Source organism: Chelonia mydas, chromosome 5 (assembly GCF_015237465.2).
Source record: "Chelonia mydas isolate rCheMyd1 chromosome 5, rCheMyd1.pri.v2, whole genome shotgun sequence".
In the NCBI taxonomy this organism is placed as follows: domain Eukaryota; kingdom Metazoa; phylum Chordata; order Testudines; family Cheloniidae; genus Chelonia; species Chelonia mydas.
The window spans coordinates 70,381,846-70,397,937 of record NC_051245.2 but is presented as its reverse complement, the minus strand read 5'-3'; the positions used below and the strand labels follow the sequence as shown (position 1 = coordinate 70,397,937).

General features: G+C 40.4%; 1 protein-coding gene across 5 annotated transcripts in view; it reads left to right on the top strand.

Annotated features, from left to right (window-relative positions):
• MCC (MCC regulator of WNT signaling pathway) overlaps positions 1-16,092 on the top strand; it is a 348,703-nt gene that overhangs the window by 110,156 nt on the left and 222,455 nt on the right. Inside the window, exon 1 of one of the 5 annotated variants that reach the window (XM_037901553.2) lies at positions 6,887-7,528. The exons of the other annotated variants lie outside the window; for them this stretch is intronic. Coding sequence (XP_037757481.1) covers positions 7,472-7,528 — 57 coding nt within the window. The 5' untranslated portion in view covers positions 6,887-7,471. Of the gene's footprint in view, positions 1-6,886; positions 7,529-16,092 lie in introns of those variants that run through there. 5 annotated transcript variants of the gene reach the window in all.

Below are 16,092 nucleotides of genomic sequence, written 5' to 3'. Positions count from 1 at the left end.
TCTTGACACGAGTGGGTAACCTTCAGTATTATCGATGGGAATCATTTCCATCGAGAAGAGCAGACCATCCTTTCTAGCCACCACCTTTAAATCAGAGTGCATTAGTGCTACTGAATAAGGAACTGTCTGGAAATTTTATACAAGTATTGTATTGAATTCCCACTTCCAAACTGCATGTTAAACTTCAGAGTACTAGTATTCTGTCCTGGGAAATACAAACCACTGATATTAGGATACCTATATATTTTGTGCTGAAGTGAAAACAAGAGTCTGCTCTCATAATATTGCATAGTGTTCAGGATGAACTAAAGTTTACAATAAATTAAAGGGGTAATCTATTTGTGCTTGTGACTGTGAAGGGTGCAGCCTTAATTGCAGTAATTATGTGAGAATTACCATGATAAAATATTTAGGAAATTTCAGTAGTGACATTTAGGAAGTTAACTAGAGAGAATAAATGCGGGGGAGGGATCGCTCAGTGGTTTGAGCATTGGCCTGCTAAACCCAGGGTTGTGAGTTCAATCCTTGAGGGGGCCATTTAGGGATCTGGGGCAAAAAAAAATTGGGGATTGTGCCTGCTTTGAGCAGGGGGTTGGACTAGATGATCTCCTGAGGTCCCTTCCAACTCTGATAGTCTATGAGTCCAAAAAAAACCTCATTTCATACATGTTGAAGTTGTGATGGGCTAATCATTCATGTTCCATACAGAGTGGAATCACTTGCCTAACATCCTTTTTTTGACTTGTATACTTTATGTGTATATTTATATTTAAGAAATAGCTGCTTTTTGCACTGCAATTTTCACTCTGCAGTTGACAAAACAAGAATGATGGAAAAACTCTTCGTGTGTGATAGCTGGGTCATGCTCTCTCCAGTAATGGTTAGAAAGTGGAAGACTGTATTCCCTGAGGGATATTGTGAGTGGGAGGCCTTGTAAAATCACTATAGCACTAAAAATTTCCATATTTTAGAGAAATTTCAAAAGCAAAAGGTAATATATGAGGAAGTTGTATCCCATCCAAAGAGAATGCTAGTACCCAAACTGACATAATGGATCTGACTCTCCAGAGACAACAAAAAGGTAGCATCTGCAGTAACTGTTTGTGTGGCAGGATTAAGGGACACCATAACATCCGGATAGCTCTCAATTTTTCTTTACTGTAGGTAAGTAAATATATTGTCTTTTTAAATCTATAAATAAATGGGATAGAGTGGCCACCAGATTATTAAATAAAGAGTGAGCAGAGCTCAGCTAATAGTGGTTACTAGATAGCACACTACCCTACTAGTTTTGAAATTTTCACAGGAAGACTGTCAGTGAAACTACACTTGTCTACAAGCAGCATGCAACCTCAGTAGTTGGTAAGGGTTATAAAAAGCACTCATTGATGGGAATGCATTATGTATATGAAGTAGCTCACCCTGGTGTCTTTGGTTTGGTAGAATATATTTTTCATTGTCTGTTTCCTTTCTCCGTCAGCTTCAATGACAGTGAATCATGTCCAGTTTATTATTATTTATTCGTATTATGGTAGTAACTACACGCCTCCACTGAGATAAGGGCCCCGCTGAGCGAGGCAGTGTACAAACACATATTAAGATTGTTTACACTAGGAGCTAGGCTGTGATTCCCAGCTCGCATTAGACTTGCTCACCTTAGACATACTCACACTAGCTTTCCTTGAGCTAGCATGCTAAAAATAGTAGCACTGCCGTGGTAGCAGTCACGAGCTAGTTGTGCTAAGTACGTACCCAAAGGGTTTGGGGGGGTTTACTCAGCACAGCTAGGCTGCCCATGCCACCGTTACCATGGCCACACAATTTTTAGCATGCTAGAGCTCTTCAAGCTAGTGATGGTACGTCTAACATGAGGAATCACCCCTAGCTCTAATGTAGACATATACGTTAAGAGAGAGTCCCTACACCAAATAACTTATAGTCTAAATAGAGAAGACAGACAAAGGCCGAGAGAAGGGGAGCATTACTATCCCTGGTTTACAGATGAGGAACAGAGACAGTAAGTGAATGGCCTGTGGTCATGCAGGAAGACTGTGGCAAAGCCAGAAATTGAACCCTGATGTGTCAGTCTCACTGCAGTTCTTTAACCACAAGACTTTTTCTGAAAGATTTTACTGTTCTTGCCCTTGAAAGCTGCCTGTGGCACAAGACATGGTAAAAATGCACCTAATCTATCAACTAGCATTTATAAAAAGAAAAGGAGTACTTGGGGCACCTTAGAGACTAACCAATTTATTTGAGCATAAACTTTTGTGAGCTACAGCTCACTTCATCGGATGCATACTGTGGAAAGTATAGAAGATCTTTTTATACACACAAAGCATGAAAAAATGGGTGTTTACCACTACAAAAGGTTTTCTCTCCCCCCACCCCACTCTCCTGCTGGTAATAGCTTATCTAAAGTGATCACTCTCCTTACAATGTGTATGATAATCAAGGTGGGCCATTTCCAGCACAAATCCAGAGTTTAACAAGAACGTCGGGGGGGGGGGGGGTAGGAAAAAACAAGGGGAAATAGGTTACCTTGCATAATGACTTAGCCACTCCCAGTCTCTATTCAAGCCTAAGTTAATTGTATCCAATTTGCAAATGAATTCCAATTCAACAGTCTCTCGCTGGAGTCTGGTTTTGAAGTTTTTTTGTTGTAATATCGCAACTTTCATGTCTGTAGTCACGTGACCAGAGAGATTGAAGTGTTCTCCGACTGGTTTATGAATGTTATAATTCTTGACATCTGATTTGTGTCCATTTATTCTTTTACGTAGAGATTGTCCAGTTTGACCAATGTACATGGCAGAGGGGCATGGCGGGGGGGGAGAAAACCTGGATTTGTGCTGGAAATGGCCCAACTTGATTATCATACCATATCATTGTATGATACCATACCATATCATACCATATCATACCATATCATATCATTGTAAGGAGAGTGATCACTTTAGATAAGCTATTACCAGCAGGAGAGTGGGGTGGGGGAGAGAAAACCTTTTGTAGTGGTAAACACCCATTTTTTCATGCTTTGTGTGTATAAAAAGATCTTCTATACTTTCCACAGTATGCATCCGATGAAGTGAGCTGTAGCTCACAAAAGCTTATGCTCAAATAAATTGGTTAGTCTCTAAGGTGCCACAAGTATTCCTTTTCTTTTTGCGAACACAGACTAACACGGCTGTTACTCTGAAACCTAGCATTTATAAGGTTCTTATCACTATGGTACTATACTTGACCACTATATATGGATTTATAAACAGTGAGGCTGCCTGAATGTATTCAGTTAGATCTGTCTAGGTTTTGAATTTTGTGATGTAATATGATTTCATTGGTCTGACAGATAGACCTAAGAAATGGTCGACTTCATAAAAATTTAAAAGAGCAGCCATTTTAAAGTCTTTTAAAAAGTTCTTAATTTATTCAAAAATTTCAGAACATGTTCTAGTAGTCAGTTAGACTTAGCTTTAAAAATGTAATATGGTAATGATTTTATTTTTGCAAAAGAGAACAAAACTAACCGTAGCTGTTACTCTTTTCATCATCTCTTCTAAGCAAAATACCTCAGACCTGGGACTAGAACCCTGGTTTTACAGCTGCAACAACAAAGGCCTCTAGCACCTGAGCTGAAAGGAGAGGTCTGTTATCCGCTTACATATATAGATTGATCCTTTCTGTTTTCTCTGAACTGTAACTAGCCAGTAGAGGACAACATGCTTACACTAACAAATGAAAGCCTATGACAAAAATAAATCCCTTTGGCGTTGGTTAGTGATCACTGGATTTGGCCCATAACTCCTATTGACATCAATGCAAGCTGTATTGAGCACCAAGCTATTCACAACAAAAATCCAGCAATACATATGCTTAGTTACAACGTATTCATTATATCTTCCAATTTACCAGTGCATAGGTCTTCAAGGATGTTTAACCATGTGTAAAGTTGGAAAGGGAAGTAACAAGCTGATTTTTAATTCAGGGTACTTTTAATGCATTTTAACTCAAAAACATTTTCAAACAACTTCTTCACACTTTGCAGAAACATTCTCCTTTGCCATTACTAAATCTAGTAATTTCCAAATGAAAACAATTTTCCATACTAGAGACCAGACTAGAGTTTTATAACTCAAGCTGATGCTAACAGAAGACCCCAATCCTTCAAGGATTTATACATCCACTTAGCTTTACATACTGCAAGAAGTCAATAGGACTACTCGCAGTGTATAAAGCAAAGCAGGTGCGTTAATTTTTGCAGAATTGGGGCTAAACTAAGCTGCTCCCCATAATATACTTAATGAAAGACCCTTTAAAAATGCTAAATGCCTTTCAATGCTGAGTGTGAGGTGTCAGCACTTATTCTCTGTTCAGGCTTCTCTGTTTTAGTTCATAGTTTATGTAACCCTATATCACCCATTTGCAGTGTTCCAGCATTAGTAGTGAGAGTCATCTGGGATTAATGTAAATATAACATTCCCTCAGTGTTTACAGTTTCACTCTACATCCATTTTTAACATTTAGTTTTACACAGTCTTTGGCTGCGCCTCCTGATATTCCTTGCCATGTCTGAATGTATTTGAATTCCATTTTTACTTTTCCACTGGTGACTCCTTATTTTCTTCCATAGTGTTACTAACAAATCTAGAAAGTGGCAGAAGAATAAGGGTATAAGTGTAGAGTCACTTAAAATGTCACAAAAATGGAGTCCATCTCAAATGCATTGCACCCTCATATTTAGAGCTGAAGTTTCTTTTTTAGATTGTAGGATCATGTGCTCCTGTGTCAGCCACTGGCTAGCCAGCAAGTAGTTCAAAAAGACTGTTGACCTTAGGAGGGCAATACAGAATTATTTTAGGACCTTTATCCCTTTCTCTTTCAGTTGGGTTGTGTTTGGTTGTGTAAGGGTATAGTACTGTAAAGATAATGTGCTGTAACCCCATGTGAAATGGGCTTGCCTGAGGATAAATTTAGGTCTTCACTGTGGAGTCTATCCCTTTTGCAGAGTAAAGTCACTCTTGACTTCTATTTGGAGAGGTTAATTTAGGAAGAGTAGAATATTCTTAATTTTTCTTTGTCAGCTATGGTGGATTTTTAAACAAAAAATAACTCAAGGTTTACAGGTTTCAGAGTAGCAGCTGTGGTAGTCTGTATCCGCAAAAAGAAAAGGAGTACTTGTGGCACCTTAGAGACTAACAAATTTATTTGAGCATAAGCTTTCGTGAGCTACAGCTCACTTCATCGGATGCATTGTATCAAAATATTTTATGGTAATTCACCATCAGGTGTCTCTGCTTTCACAGGAGAAAACATGGGTAGCCCCATTATAGTGTGCAGGAAATTAATGTGTTTAACGACTCTACATATGAAGATAAGAGCATATATTCCTCAACACTGGGACTCCCAACCTGTTAGGCACCTCGGACTTTACAGAGAGGTGGGGCACGTCCATCTTTCTGGCTGCTTCTGGAGACCTGCTGAGCCACGGCCACTGGGCATGTACTCTGGCCGTATTTTCTTAGGCAGCTGTACTCAATGCTGTTCCCGGCCCTATGCACAGCAGCGTTCTACCAGCAGAGAGCAGCACAGTACGTTGCTAGCAGCTGGGGGAAGGTGAACGAGAACACGCGTTGGGGACAAAGGAGATAAACAGGCAAGAATGTAAGAGAACACTGAGGGAGGTGAAGGTGAGAAAGGGAAGGTAACACAAAAATAAGAGAATTGGGTGCAGAAAACGGAGTGAAAAATAGAGGGGATGTATGTTGGACAGGAAAGAAACTAGGTAAAGAAAACAAACAGTTGATGCCAGAAAGCAAAATCAGGAAGGAAAAGAAATGATGGAAAATGTATCCAGGGTGGGGAAAAAGACAATGTACTTAACAGTGAGACTGCAGCATCCACACCTGCTAGGTCTTGGCATGAAGGGGAAATGGGGAGGGACTGATACTCAGATCCTGGTCCATTAAAGCAGGATGTGCTCCAACCCAAAAGGTTTAATTGCTGCTATTTTGATAATCTCTTTTCCTCTATGGTCTTAATAGACTTTATTGTGATTCAGAAGAATTATCGTTGTATCTGATGATGATTATTGATCCCTTAATTAATATAGGTGAGGAAAACATACTATTCAGAGGGTCTTTTTCAGAATGCTACCGTGGCAAGCACTGTTCCCTGTGTAAATGGATTTGCCAAGGTGTGAAGTTGTGCCGTTTGTCCTGATTTGATTTTTGCTCTTTATAAAAATCAGCTCTTCCCAGGATTTGATATTTTAGACATATGGTGTATTCATTAAACAAAGTGATCAGATACAATTCAGTCACAGGATAAGGGACTCCAAGCTTCTAACTTCACCAGTGTAACCAAGCAATGTAAAGCAGTATACATTTTGGCTGAGTGGAGTACCTATAGCAGGCAAGGACTGAGGGGAAAAGGTTGTCACTAAATCTTCTGTTGTATGTTTTGTTGAAATCAGCACATTCTTTATAAGAACCTATATTCCTAGGAATTTCCTGGGCTACTAGTTAGATGCTAAATTCAAATGATTGATTGTTTTTATTCATCTAATAATATCTGCCCTAAATTTTGTAAGATTTTAATGTACCATGTAAAATTCCTGGTTTTCAAATATAGCTTTAGGTTCACTTCAATTTTCTGAAATCATAAAAAGAAACTCATATAATTGCATATGGATATAGGGGAAAATAAGAATCTAGCTACATAGCTATGGAGGTAACTTTTACAGTTGTATGCTTACCTTGTAGTTTTGGTTGCAGTAATTAGCGTACAGAAAGCTGGAAAGATGCCTGCAATTCCAAAATGAACTCTGTGTAGCTCTCTCCTTCCCCCTCCCTTTCTCCTTTGGCACCGCCCCTTCCATGCACCCTTTAGCTAGAAGCAAGACAGCTGTGTTTGATCATAAACCACTTACAACTCCAGGCTTAGTGGACGGGGAAACTTTAGCGTGAAGTACAGCATCAGTTTGTCTCGGCTTTTTTTCCTCTTCTAAGACCTTAGCAGTACTTTGATTGTGTTCTCACTGTGAATTCATCTGAAGCTCACCAAATAGGTGCCAGGATATTAAACTCCTATGGGAGATGCCCTCAAATCTAGCTGGGGAAAGGGCAGTGTAAAACTAGAGGCAGAGCTGAAACATAGATTTCACATGGACTTGGGCAGTTTTAGTATCCAGGAGATCATTACGAACTGTCTGCATTCTCTGTGACCCTGCACTCTGCAGCTTTAATGAGTCTCTTGCAGAAATGGATTGTTTGTGAAATGAAAACCAATTTGGCTCCTTTAGAAGACCGTGCATCGTTAATTTAGGTTCTATAAATGTTAAGTGAAAATGGCTGTCTAGAGCAAAATGTGCAAGACAGAAAAATCTTGGAGAAGAAGGGAGTGTTGAATCTATTGAGCAAAGCTTGGAAGCATTAAAATCTGTAGAAATAGCCAAGCCCTGAAAAGTCTAATCATGAATTCTGGAGTTGCTATGAAATATGGAAATGACTCCTCTGCAGAGCTGAGCGAGGTAAGCAGTTTCAATATCCTTGGGTTTTTTTATTTTTTTTAATGCTTTTTGTGTTTTAAATATAGTATCAGTCCCTTTTTGGCTTTCAGTCTGCAGGCACTTCAATTAAAGATTAATAGAGTGTATTCTTGTTCTAACTTGCAGTGTTAGTCAGGAAATGACCTGAACTTGCTTCAGTCAGAAATAAGTGGTAAAAGGCAAATGGTTGTAACTTTGCAAAGACCTTTTTTTTTTTTTTAATGTCGTCCTGCAACAAGGATTCCCCCACCTTCCCAAGTGTTGCATTTATACACAGCATTCCTCTTTGAAGTAGGTAAAATACACAGCGATCCCAATTGAGATTAAGCAGATGGTTACTAATTTGTAGTGGAGGGTGGAAAGCAAACAGCATTATTAAGCCAACAACTTTGGTAGAATCACATGATGTATTTGATTATGTTCAGCCAAGGTAATGCTGTTTCTTCAGATTAGATTAATATTATTTTAGTTGGGGGAAGGGAGAGGAAATAAGCCATTGGGACTTTTACTTCTTGCAGCATAGGGTGAAAAACTGTTGTATTCATTACTTACTATTGTAGGTGTGTCTGTTCTTTTATGCTCTGACAGCATTATGTTTTTTAAGCAGATTTGAAATTAAAGCTACATCAAGTATTATGCAAATATTTAAACAGTTGTTCTAAGATGCATATTTTTACGGTTATTGAAATGCCTTGGGCATATCATTTGGGTACCTTTGATTGGCCTGAAAATTGCTGATATTGGTCACAACGTACAGCCCAGAGCATCTTATTGGGGTTAAAATGTGGTTTTAATGTTCCACAGAATATATTGTCTTGGTTTAAAAAAAATTCTTTTTCCTCCTTTGACACACATTTTATGTGCCATGCAGTTAATTTCTTTTATAATGTCTCTCATGAAAAGCGTCATATCATGCTTCACAGAAGGAAGGAGACAAAAGAGTAAATGGTTTACAGAGTTAGGTAGCTAGGAAAAAAACTATATTTCAAGATAAAGAGTGGAAATATAAAATCAATAAGGAAACAAATAGGCATTCTAGCAGACAAGTGAGAGTGAGGGGCAATGGAACACTGTGGAAAGGGCACAAGTAAGGAGCAAGGGTCCATGTCAGTGCAGAATCATGCAGTTCAGGATAGGAACCAGTGCAGTATTTTTATTTAAATTTTCTTCCATAATAAAAGTGCTGTGTATATATTTTATTAGTCATTTAAATAATAGGAGTTCCATTTCATTAACTGTGTGTGGATCTTGCAAAAGGGAACTTAAGAATGAAGGTCTTGTCTACTCAGCATAAACACTAAAGATCCCTGGATGCTTTTGTAGAGTGGGAGACTGCCCTGGTGTCCTTGGCCAATACTAGCTTTTATGCAGTGAGTACTATATTCTTGCTGGTTGATGGAGTCCATCCCAGGGTAGTTTTATTTGTGTGTGTGTGTAATTTATTTTTGTATATTATATACCTTTCATCCCAAAGCTATTATAAGCTTGATTGCTTTTTTAAACAAGAGCCTATTCTTTTTACATTACCTGTGTTAGTGCAACAGCAGTTTGAATAGCACTTCACCTCCAACCATTCTACTTTTAAATAGGATTGTGCAGTCCTGAAAGCTACCGTATTCCCACTGAAGTCAGGGTGGGTGTTGCCATTGACATCAATGGGAGCAAGATTATGTCCTTCTTGTTTGTTTGCTCTTCAAGCTAGTTGAGTGAAATCTCAAATGTCTCCCAATTTTTGTGTGTGTTTTGGTTTTATACCTGTTTCAAAAGTAAATGTTTCAAACCAGTGCAGTGTCTTGGGAGAGTGATGCTAGGACAGTCATCCAGAGCAGACCATATTTAACAATATCATTTTCATCTTGGTGTATTGCTTTGGAATGTTGTTACAGGTTAGGAGTTCATTTTATTCAGTCACTGGGTGGGACTTTAAGCCATATTAAGATAGTTCTTTTAACCTTGTATTCAGTGATTTCACCTGGAATTTTGACATAGGAGGCCCTCCAACTCAGAGTATCTGCGATGGGAGAAAATATTGAGGGAAACCTGTGATCTTTCGCTCTGGGAATTTGTTTTTAAATGTAGCTGTCCCCTATGCTTTGATGGAATTGTGGCACAAGTACTCCTGTTCTTTTTGCAGATACAGACTAACACTGCTGCTACTCTGAAACCAGAGTTTGGTTGCTCATCTTTAAATTTAAGTGACCCACACAGTTCTTTTCTTCCCAGTAGGTGTTATATGAACAATAGGGCCTCCAAGGCTATCCTTTTCTTTTGGCTCCCTCTTCCCCATTCTCCTTGCCATATGTGGATTTTTTATTTTTTTGGCAGTACTTGAAAGATGTTAAGTGCTGTTTGTATCTTTGGTTTGTGTTCATGTTTTATACCTATTTTTTTGGTCTTCCTGTCTCTCTTTTTATTCTCTTCTGGCTTTCCTTCCTGCTTATGGCTTTTGTTTGCTTTTGCCCATTGGGAGAGTGTAGCACCACAGTCATTTAAAGAAAATGGCTGCAGTGGGAATTTTCCTAGGATCATACAGTCTTAGTGAGTTTTTTGCTCTGTGGCCATCTCCCTACTGGCACTATCTAGTGCAGGGGTAGGTAACTTATGACACGCGTGCCAAAGGCAGCTCACAAGCTGATTTTCAGTGGCACTCATACTGCCCGGGTCCTCGCCACCGGTCTGGGGGGCTCTGCATTTCAATTTAATTTTTAATGAAGCTCCTTAAACATTTTTAAAACCTTATTTACTTTACTTACAACAATAGTGTAGTTATATATTATAGACTTATAAAAAGAGACCTTCTAAAAACATTAAAATGTAATACTGGCACGCGAAACCTTAAATTAAAGTGAATAAATGAAGACTCGGCACACCACTTCTGAAAGGTTGCCAACCCCTGATCTAGTGCATCTGGTTTGGTGAAAAATATGGCAGTGGGCCAGTAATACACACAATTATTTAGGGGAGTTATATCCTCACTTCAATGCACAAAGTTCCAACCATGGAACTTCCATTATTAGAATTAGTGGATAATGTAGAAATCTCTGAAGATATACGTACGTGTGTGTGTGAAATTAATACACATACACACAGAGTATATGTTCAGAGACTTCTACATTATCCACTAATTCTAATATTTTCTACATTATCCACTAAAATTAATACACACATGCCTTTCTGTGAGTCAAATGCACAAAATAGAAGGTAAAAATTAATCACTATCCATACAGTTTGCAAGGGGTGTTTTTCTGAGATTTATGCCTGTATTTGGAAAAACTGACAAAAATCTACCTTCTCCCCCACCATGGATGGAAAAGTAAGTGTGTGTGTGTTTTGCTTTTGATTTGCAAATAGAATGCTGATCTAATCTCTGATTTTTATTGTAAAAGTAAACAAAATCTTGATATCTAGTTGGTATGTTTCCTTTTCCTTTGTTTGCCTTTTTTCTCCAATCAAGTTCACACAGACAGCAAGGAAAACTGATTTCCATGGTAAGCCAGTCATGTTCCCATCAGAGCAGTATGATTTCAGTGGCTGCTGAACTCCAGAGTTGAAGTTGTCAATATTGGTGTGTATATATCAGCAGCTTCTCCTCTACTCTACTCTCCCACCAAAAAATAAATTCGGTGTGGGGAGACGGAGACATTAGGAGAGGCTGGTCTGAAAAATCTGGAAGTTGCTGATAGTAACATTGCTGCCACTCATCAGAATGTATGATAGGCTTTGTTAAAATTGTAAATAATTTATAAGGTCCAACAAGGCCTGGTTGTAGTATTGTGAAAGAGGCTAGCTGCTGCCAGTGCTATGGTGTGAAGCATTATTTGGAGCGATTTCACTTTGAGGTTGGATCAGTTGGGGGATAGGGCACCCAGAATTAGATAATCACTATTCAGATCCATGTGTTTAGTCCAATGGTACCATTAACTATTGAATGTAACTACACAATGTGTTCTTAAAAGCCGCCAACATGAATGCCACTTAAGAAGTTTGTTACAGGCAACCAATTAAGTGGAGAAAAATTATTTGCAGTTACAAAGATAACTGACCCACCCTCCCCCCTAGGTTTTCACAATGTTCAAAGTGGGGCTGTACTTCAGAATGTTCCCACTTTTTTGCAGAATACCTGGATGAATGTGCACAGTGAGGTTTTTTTATTACATAGTCCATTTCCATATATATGAAGGTTATTGTTGTTTATGCCTGTACTTAATTTTACTTCCTGCTGAGTAGTCTACAATGTGGCTACTCGTAGTAAAGTTAAGCACACACATAAGTGTTTGCAGGATTGGCGCCTTATCAGATTTAAGGGCCCAATTCGGTCCTTGGTTATGCACAAATGATTCCTGTCAAAGGCAGTGGAAGCTGTGCAGATCTGCCAAGGGCAGAAATGGGCCCTAAGAAAGGTTTCTGCAGACTCAGGGCTGGTATCTCATTTTTGCAAAACAATCCACATTTTAAAGAATGAATGTTTGTTTTATGTGGCCATTTCCTTTTGCCATTTGCTCTGTAAGCTGTGATGGGGACATCATTTCTCTAATAGGTATGTTCTTTCCAATGCACCAAATTAAAAAAATATCTCTTCTCAGGTGTACATAATTTCTTCCCTTTGCTTTTCGTTATCTCTGCTTAGATTTCAACAGTTCAGAAAATTAACGTAGCTGCTTGCATTCTTGGATACAGTTGTCCATTCTTTAACCACTTACAGTGCTAGGAACAAACTTTCTCATTTACTTCACTCCTTTTAAATGAGAGAGAGAAATTTAATCGAAGTAGTGTTTGAATACTATGCCCCCATCCCCTTCCAAAAAGATCTTTTGTATTATTTTTGGTGGGAGGAGGTAGAGGAGTGAGGTCTCTGGAGAACAGTGGGATGACAAAATTCTATACATAGTACAAGATACGAAGAATTAAAGGGACAGTGCCAAGTTTGAGAGGGGTAAAACAGGAACCCCGTGACAGTGGTGTCCGTCAGAATTTCAGATTTGTATTTTCACCTAATCACCACCACCACTACCTTGATTACTCCTGCTTCAAGAAAATAATGAAGAAAAGTAACAAAATTCAAAGGATGAGGCTGCTTGAGTCATATATGCAACCCAATACAAAGACATTGCTGTGTTGGGCCAGAGAGTGGGGCAGATACAAGTGAGGGAGCCTGACATAGATACAAGCCCAACTGGCAAATACAGCATTGACAATCCCCACCTTGCTGTATTTTCTGTAAGTTTTCAGTTCTTTTTAGGATATGATTCTGCTTGCACTAGTGCTGTAATGTACATGTGGGGAACTGGGAACAGGTTTGTACATACTACAGGATTGTACATACTAAATCTTATGGCCTTATTTTTGTCTTCTGAGTTTTGAAATCTTGAGTTTGGCAGTCTTGCTATCGGACAGTCAGAAAGTAGTCTGAATCCATCACTGGCCAGGCTGTAATGGGGTTGTTGCAGTGATACAGTACTCCTTTACAGGCATAGTGACCTCATCTCACATTGGTATCTCCCTCTCACTCCATTGTCTAGTGTTATAAGACGCGTGCCTGGCCTCCTGTAAAGAAAAACAGTATTAAAGGTTTACAGAGATTGCTATTAAAAGGCAACGTATACTGCATATTGGTATATAGGAGAGATTACAGTTTCCCCCTATACTTAGAAGATAAGTTTTCTGGTAGTCGTTGATAAGTTGGTGATAACTATATTTATATAAGTTGAAAAGAGCTTAATTTTTTGTTGTTTATGAATGACATTCCATTGTTGGGCAGACCTAGCTCTTTTTGAGAACACTAAGCACTGAAGAATAGATGCATAACTGACTCTTAAGGTAATAATAAACAGCTCACATGTCTTATATCTATCAAAGCTAAATGCACTGGTTTACTGACGGTTAGAGTGACATTGCATGTCGTGTAAAAATGACTTTCTCACAGCAGAAAGTACCTACCAAACTTTGGAGCATCATTTCTGTGGGTCTGGTCTGTGTACCTTTGGTTCCCATTGATCTACAGTATACACTAAAATGGGGGTACAGATTTTATTCAGATAATCAGGAGCTCAGATAATCAAGAGGGCAGGAGCAGCAGCGCAGGGAGCCCTCTGCAGCCCTGCTGTCATGGCCCTCCACCCTTCTGCCTGTGACAGCAGAGCTGCGGAGGGCTCCCTGCACTGCTGCTCTTGCTGTCTTGATTATTGCAGGCGCCAAGGGTGGAGTGGAGGAGATTATGGTCCTGGCAGGGCAGAGCAGAAACCCATGGCCAGGACTCTGCTCTGCCCCACCAGGACTGCAGTCTTACCTGCACCTGGCTCCTGCAGGATTGGGTGTCACCGGCCCTGCGGCAGTGCAGAGAGCCCTCTGCAGCTCCACTGTCACAGCCCTGCTCACATAGGGTATGTCTACACATGGATAGAAGACCCATGGCTGGTCCGGGTGAGCTGACTCAGGCTTGTGGAACTCAGGCTGCAGTGCTAAAAATTGCTGTGAAGATGTTCTCACTCTGGCTGGAGCCTCGCAGGGTCTCATACCTCGGACTCCAGACTGAGCTCGAACGTCTACACAGCAATTTTTCAGCCCTGGAGCCCTGAGAGTTGGAGTCAGCTGACCCAGGCCAGCCTCTCAATTTTTTTTATCCCTGTGTAGACCTATCCTCGGTCCCATGACAGCAAGGCTGCAGAGGGCTCCATGCACCGCCGTAGGAGCCATTCAGCAGCAGGATGGCCTCTCTGTGGCTGGGAGTCTCCTCTTTGTTGTTCAGACCTCTGCATTATCTGAATCCCTTCCTTGTTGTCCCCCAACAAGGAGAATGAGGAAGGGATTTGGATAATGTGGATGATCAGATAACAGAGTTTTGGAAAATCGGGCATATACTGTATTAGGAAGTGCTCAGCATCTCAAAGTACTGGGTCTGTAATTTGCGTTTTAATGTCAACTGCATAGAAATTTCTTTCCCTGTTTATCCACTCTTTCTTCAGAATTTCTCTCTCTAATTTTTATCTCCTTCGCTTACACCCGTTAGGCAAGCTTCTGCCCTCATATGTGCATGTTGATCTCTCGGGCCACTAATGACTGACATTAGTGAGAGAACTCCTTAAACTAAAAGTCACATTTGGCCCTTTGCATTTCATGGGTAGTTTATCTTAGCCTGGTATCGAATATCCTATACGATAAATCAGATTAAACAAATGGACCTGATTCATTGCACGGTGGAACTTGTGCATTGAATCACGGTATCCTATCATAGACTGGAAGGCCAGAAGGGACCATCAGATCATGTAGTCTGACCTCCTGTATACTACGGGCCACCAGCTCCACCCAGCCCGTCCACATGTGAAACCCAACAACCCAAATTAGACCAAAGTATTAGAACCCTGAGGAGACTAAGGCTACACGTACACTGGGAGCTAGGGGTGTGGTTCCCCCGCCTGCGCACAGGTATTTGCACTAGCACCCACGAGTATCAATCGCAGCGTAGCCATCGTAGCACTGGTAGTGGCAGCGCAGGCCTGGCTGAGCTGTGCCAGATACATTCCCATCAGTTTCAGGCGGGCTTGTGCTCCCCATGGCTCAGCCGTGCCACCGCTGCTACCGTGGCCACGCTGCTGTTTGTACTCACGCTAGTGACAGCGAGCACAAGTATGCTTACGCAAGCTGGGGAATTACGCCCCGAGCTTGTAGTGTACATGTAGCCTAAGCTACTGTGTGCCAAAGGGAGAGAACAGGCGCACCAATGCCCAAGACCCTGCAGTGGCGGGAACTGATTAGATATGAGAGACCCAGTTAACTCTGGCAGGTGACCCATGTGCCATGCTTCAGAGGGAGGCAGAAGAAACCCCCCAGGGTCACTGCCTATCTGATCTGGGGGAAAATGCCTTCCTGACCGAAGGTAGAGCCATCAGTTACACTCTGAGTGTGTGAGCAAGAAGCAGCCCGCCAAGCATCTGAGAGACAGAATGTTCTGTATCCCTTTAGAGCACTGGTTCAGCTTCCCTAGAGACAGTGAGGTGCACTTTACACCCTCTGTGCCTTTATGGGTAAGCTAAGCCCCATATCTTTTCTCTTTGCTCCACTGTGTATTGAATGGCAGGATTTTATTCAGTGTTAAACCTTACAAAGCATTCAGTGTTTAAACCCTTTCAAGACTGTTGTCCTAATGGATGCTTAGACAGTGTAACCACAGCACCTAAAGAGTTATGGTAGATCTCACATTGTTGCAGATATCCAGTTTAAGGAGGGGATTCGAGCAGAGAATCTTAATGGTAGAGCTCAGGGATGGTAGCCAGGAAGTCTGGATGTAACTTGTATATCAGATAAACTTTAATCCTGGTTATTCATAACTTTGCTAAATCTAATTTATTTTTATGCTTTATTGTGATCACTTATGATGCATTGCGTAGATGAAAGTAAGTATCCTTTTAAAAGAGGGGGAGAGGAGACATTCCTATGCTGCCTGTGCGCACACAGTTTATTAACAGATTGTCTTAGTCAGGTTGGCTTGATGGCATGTTATCAGGGTGCTGTGCTGCCAGTTTAGAAATCTGGGTTAGAACATGAGCTCA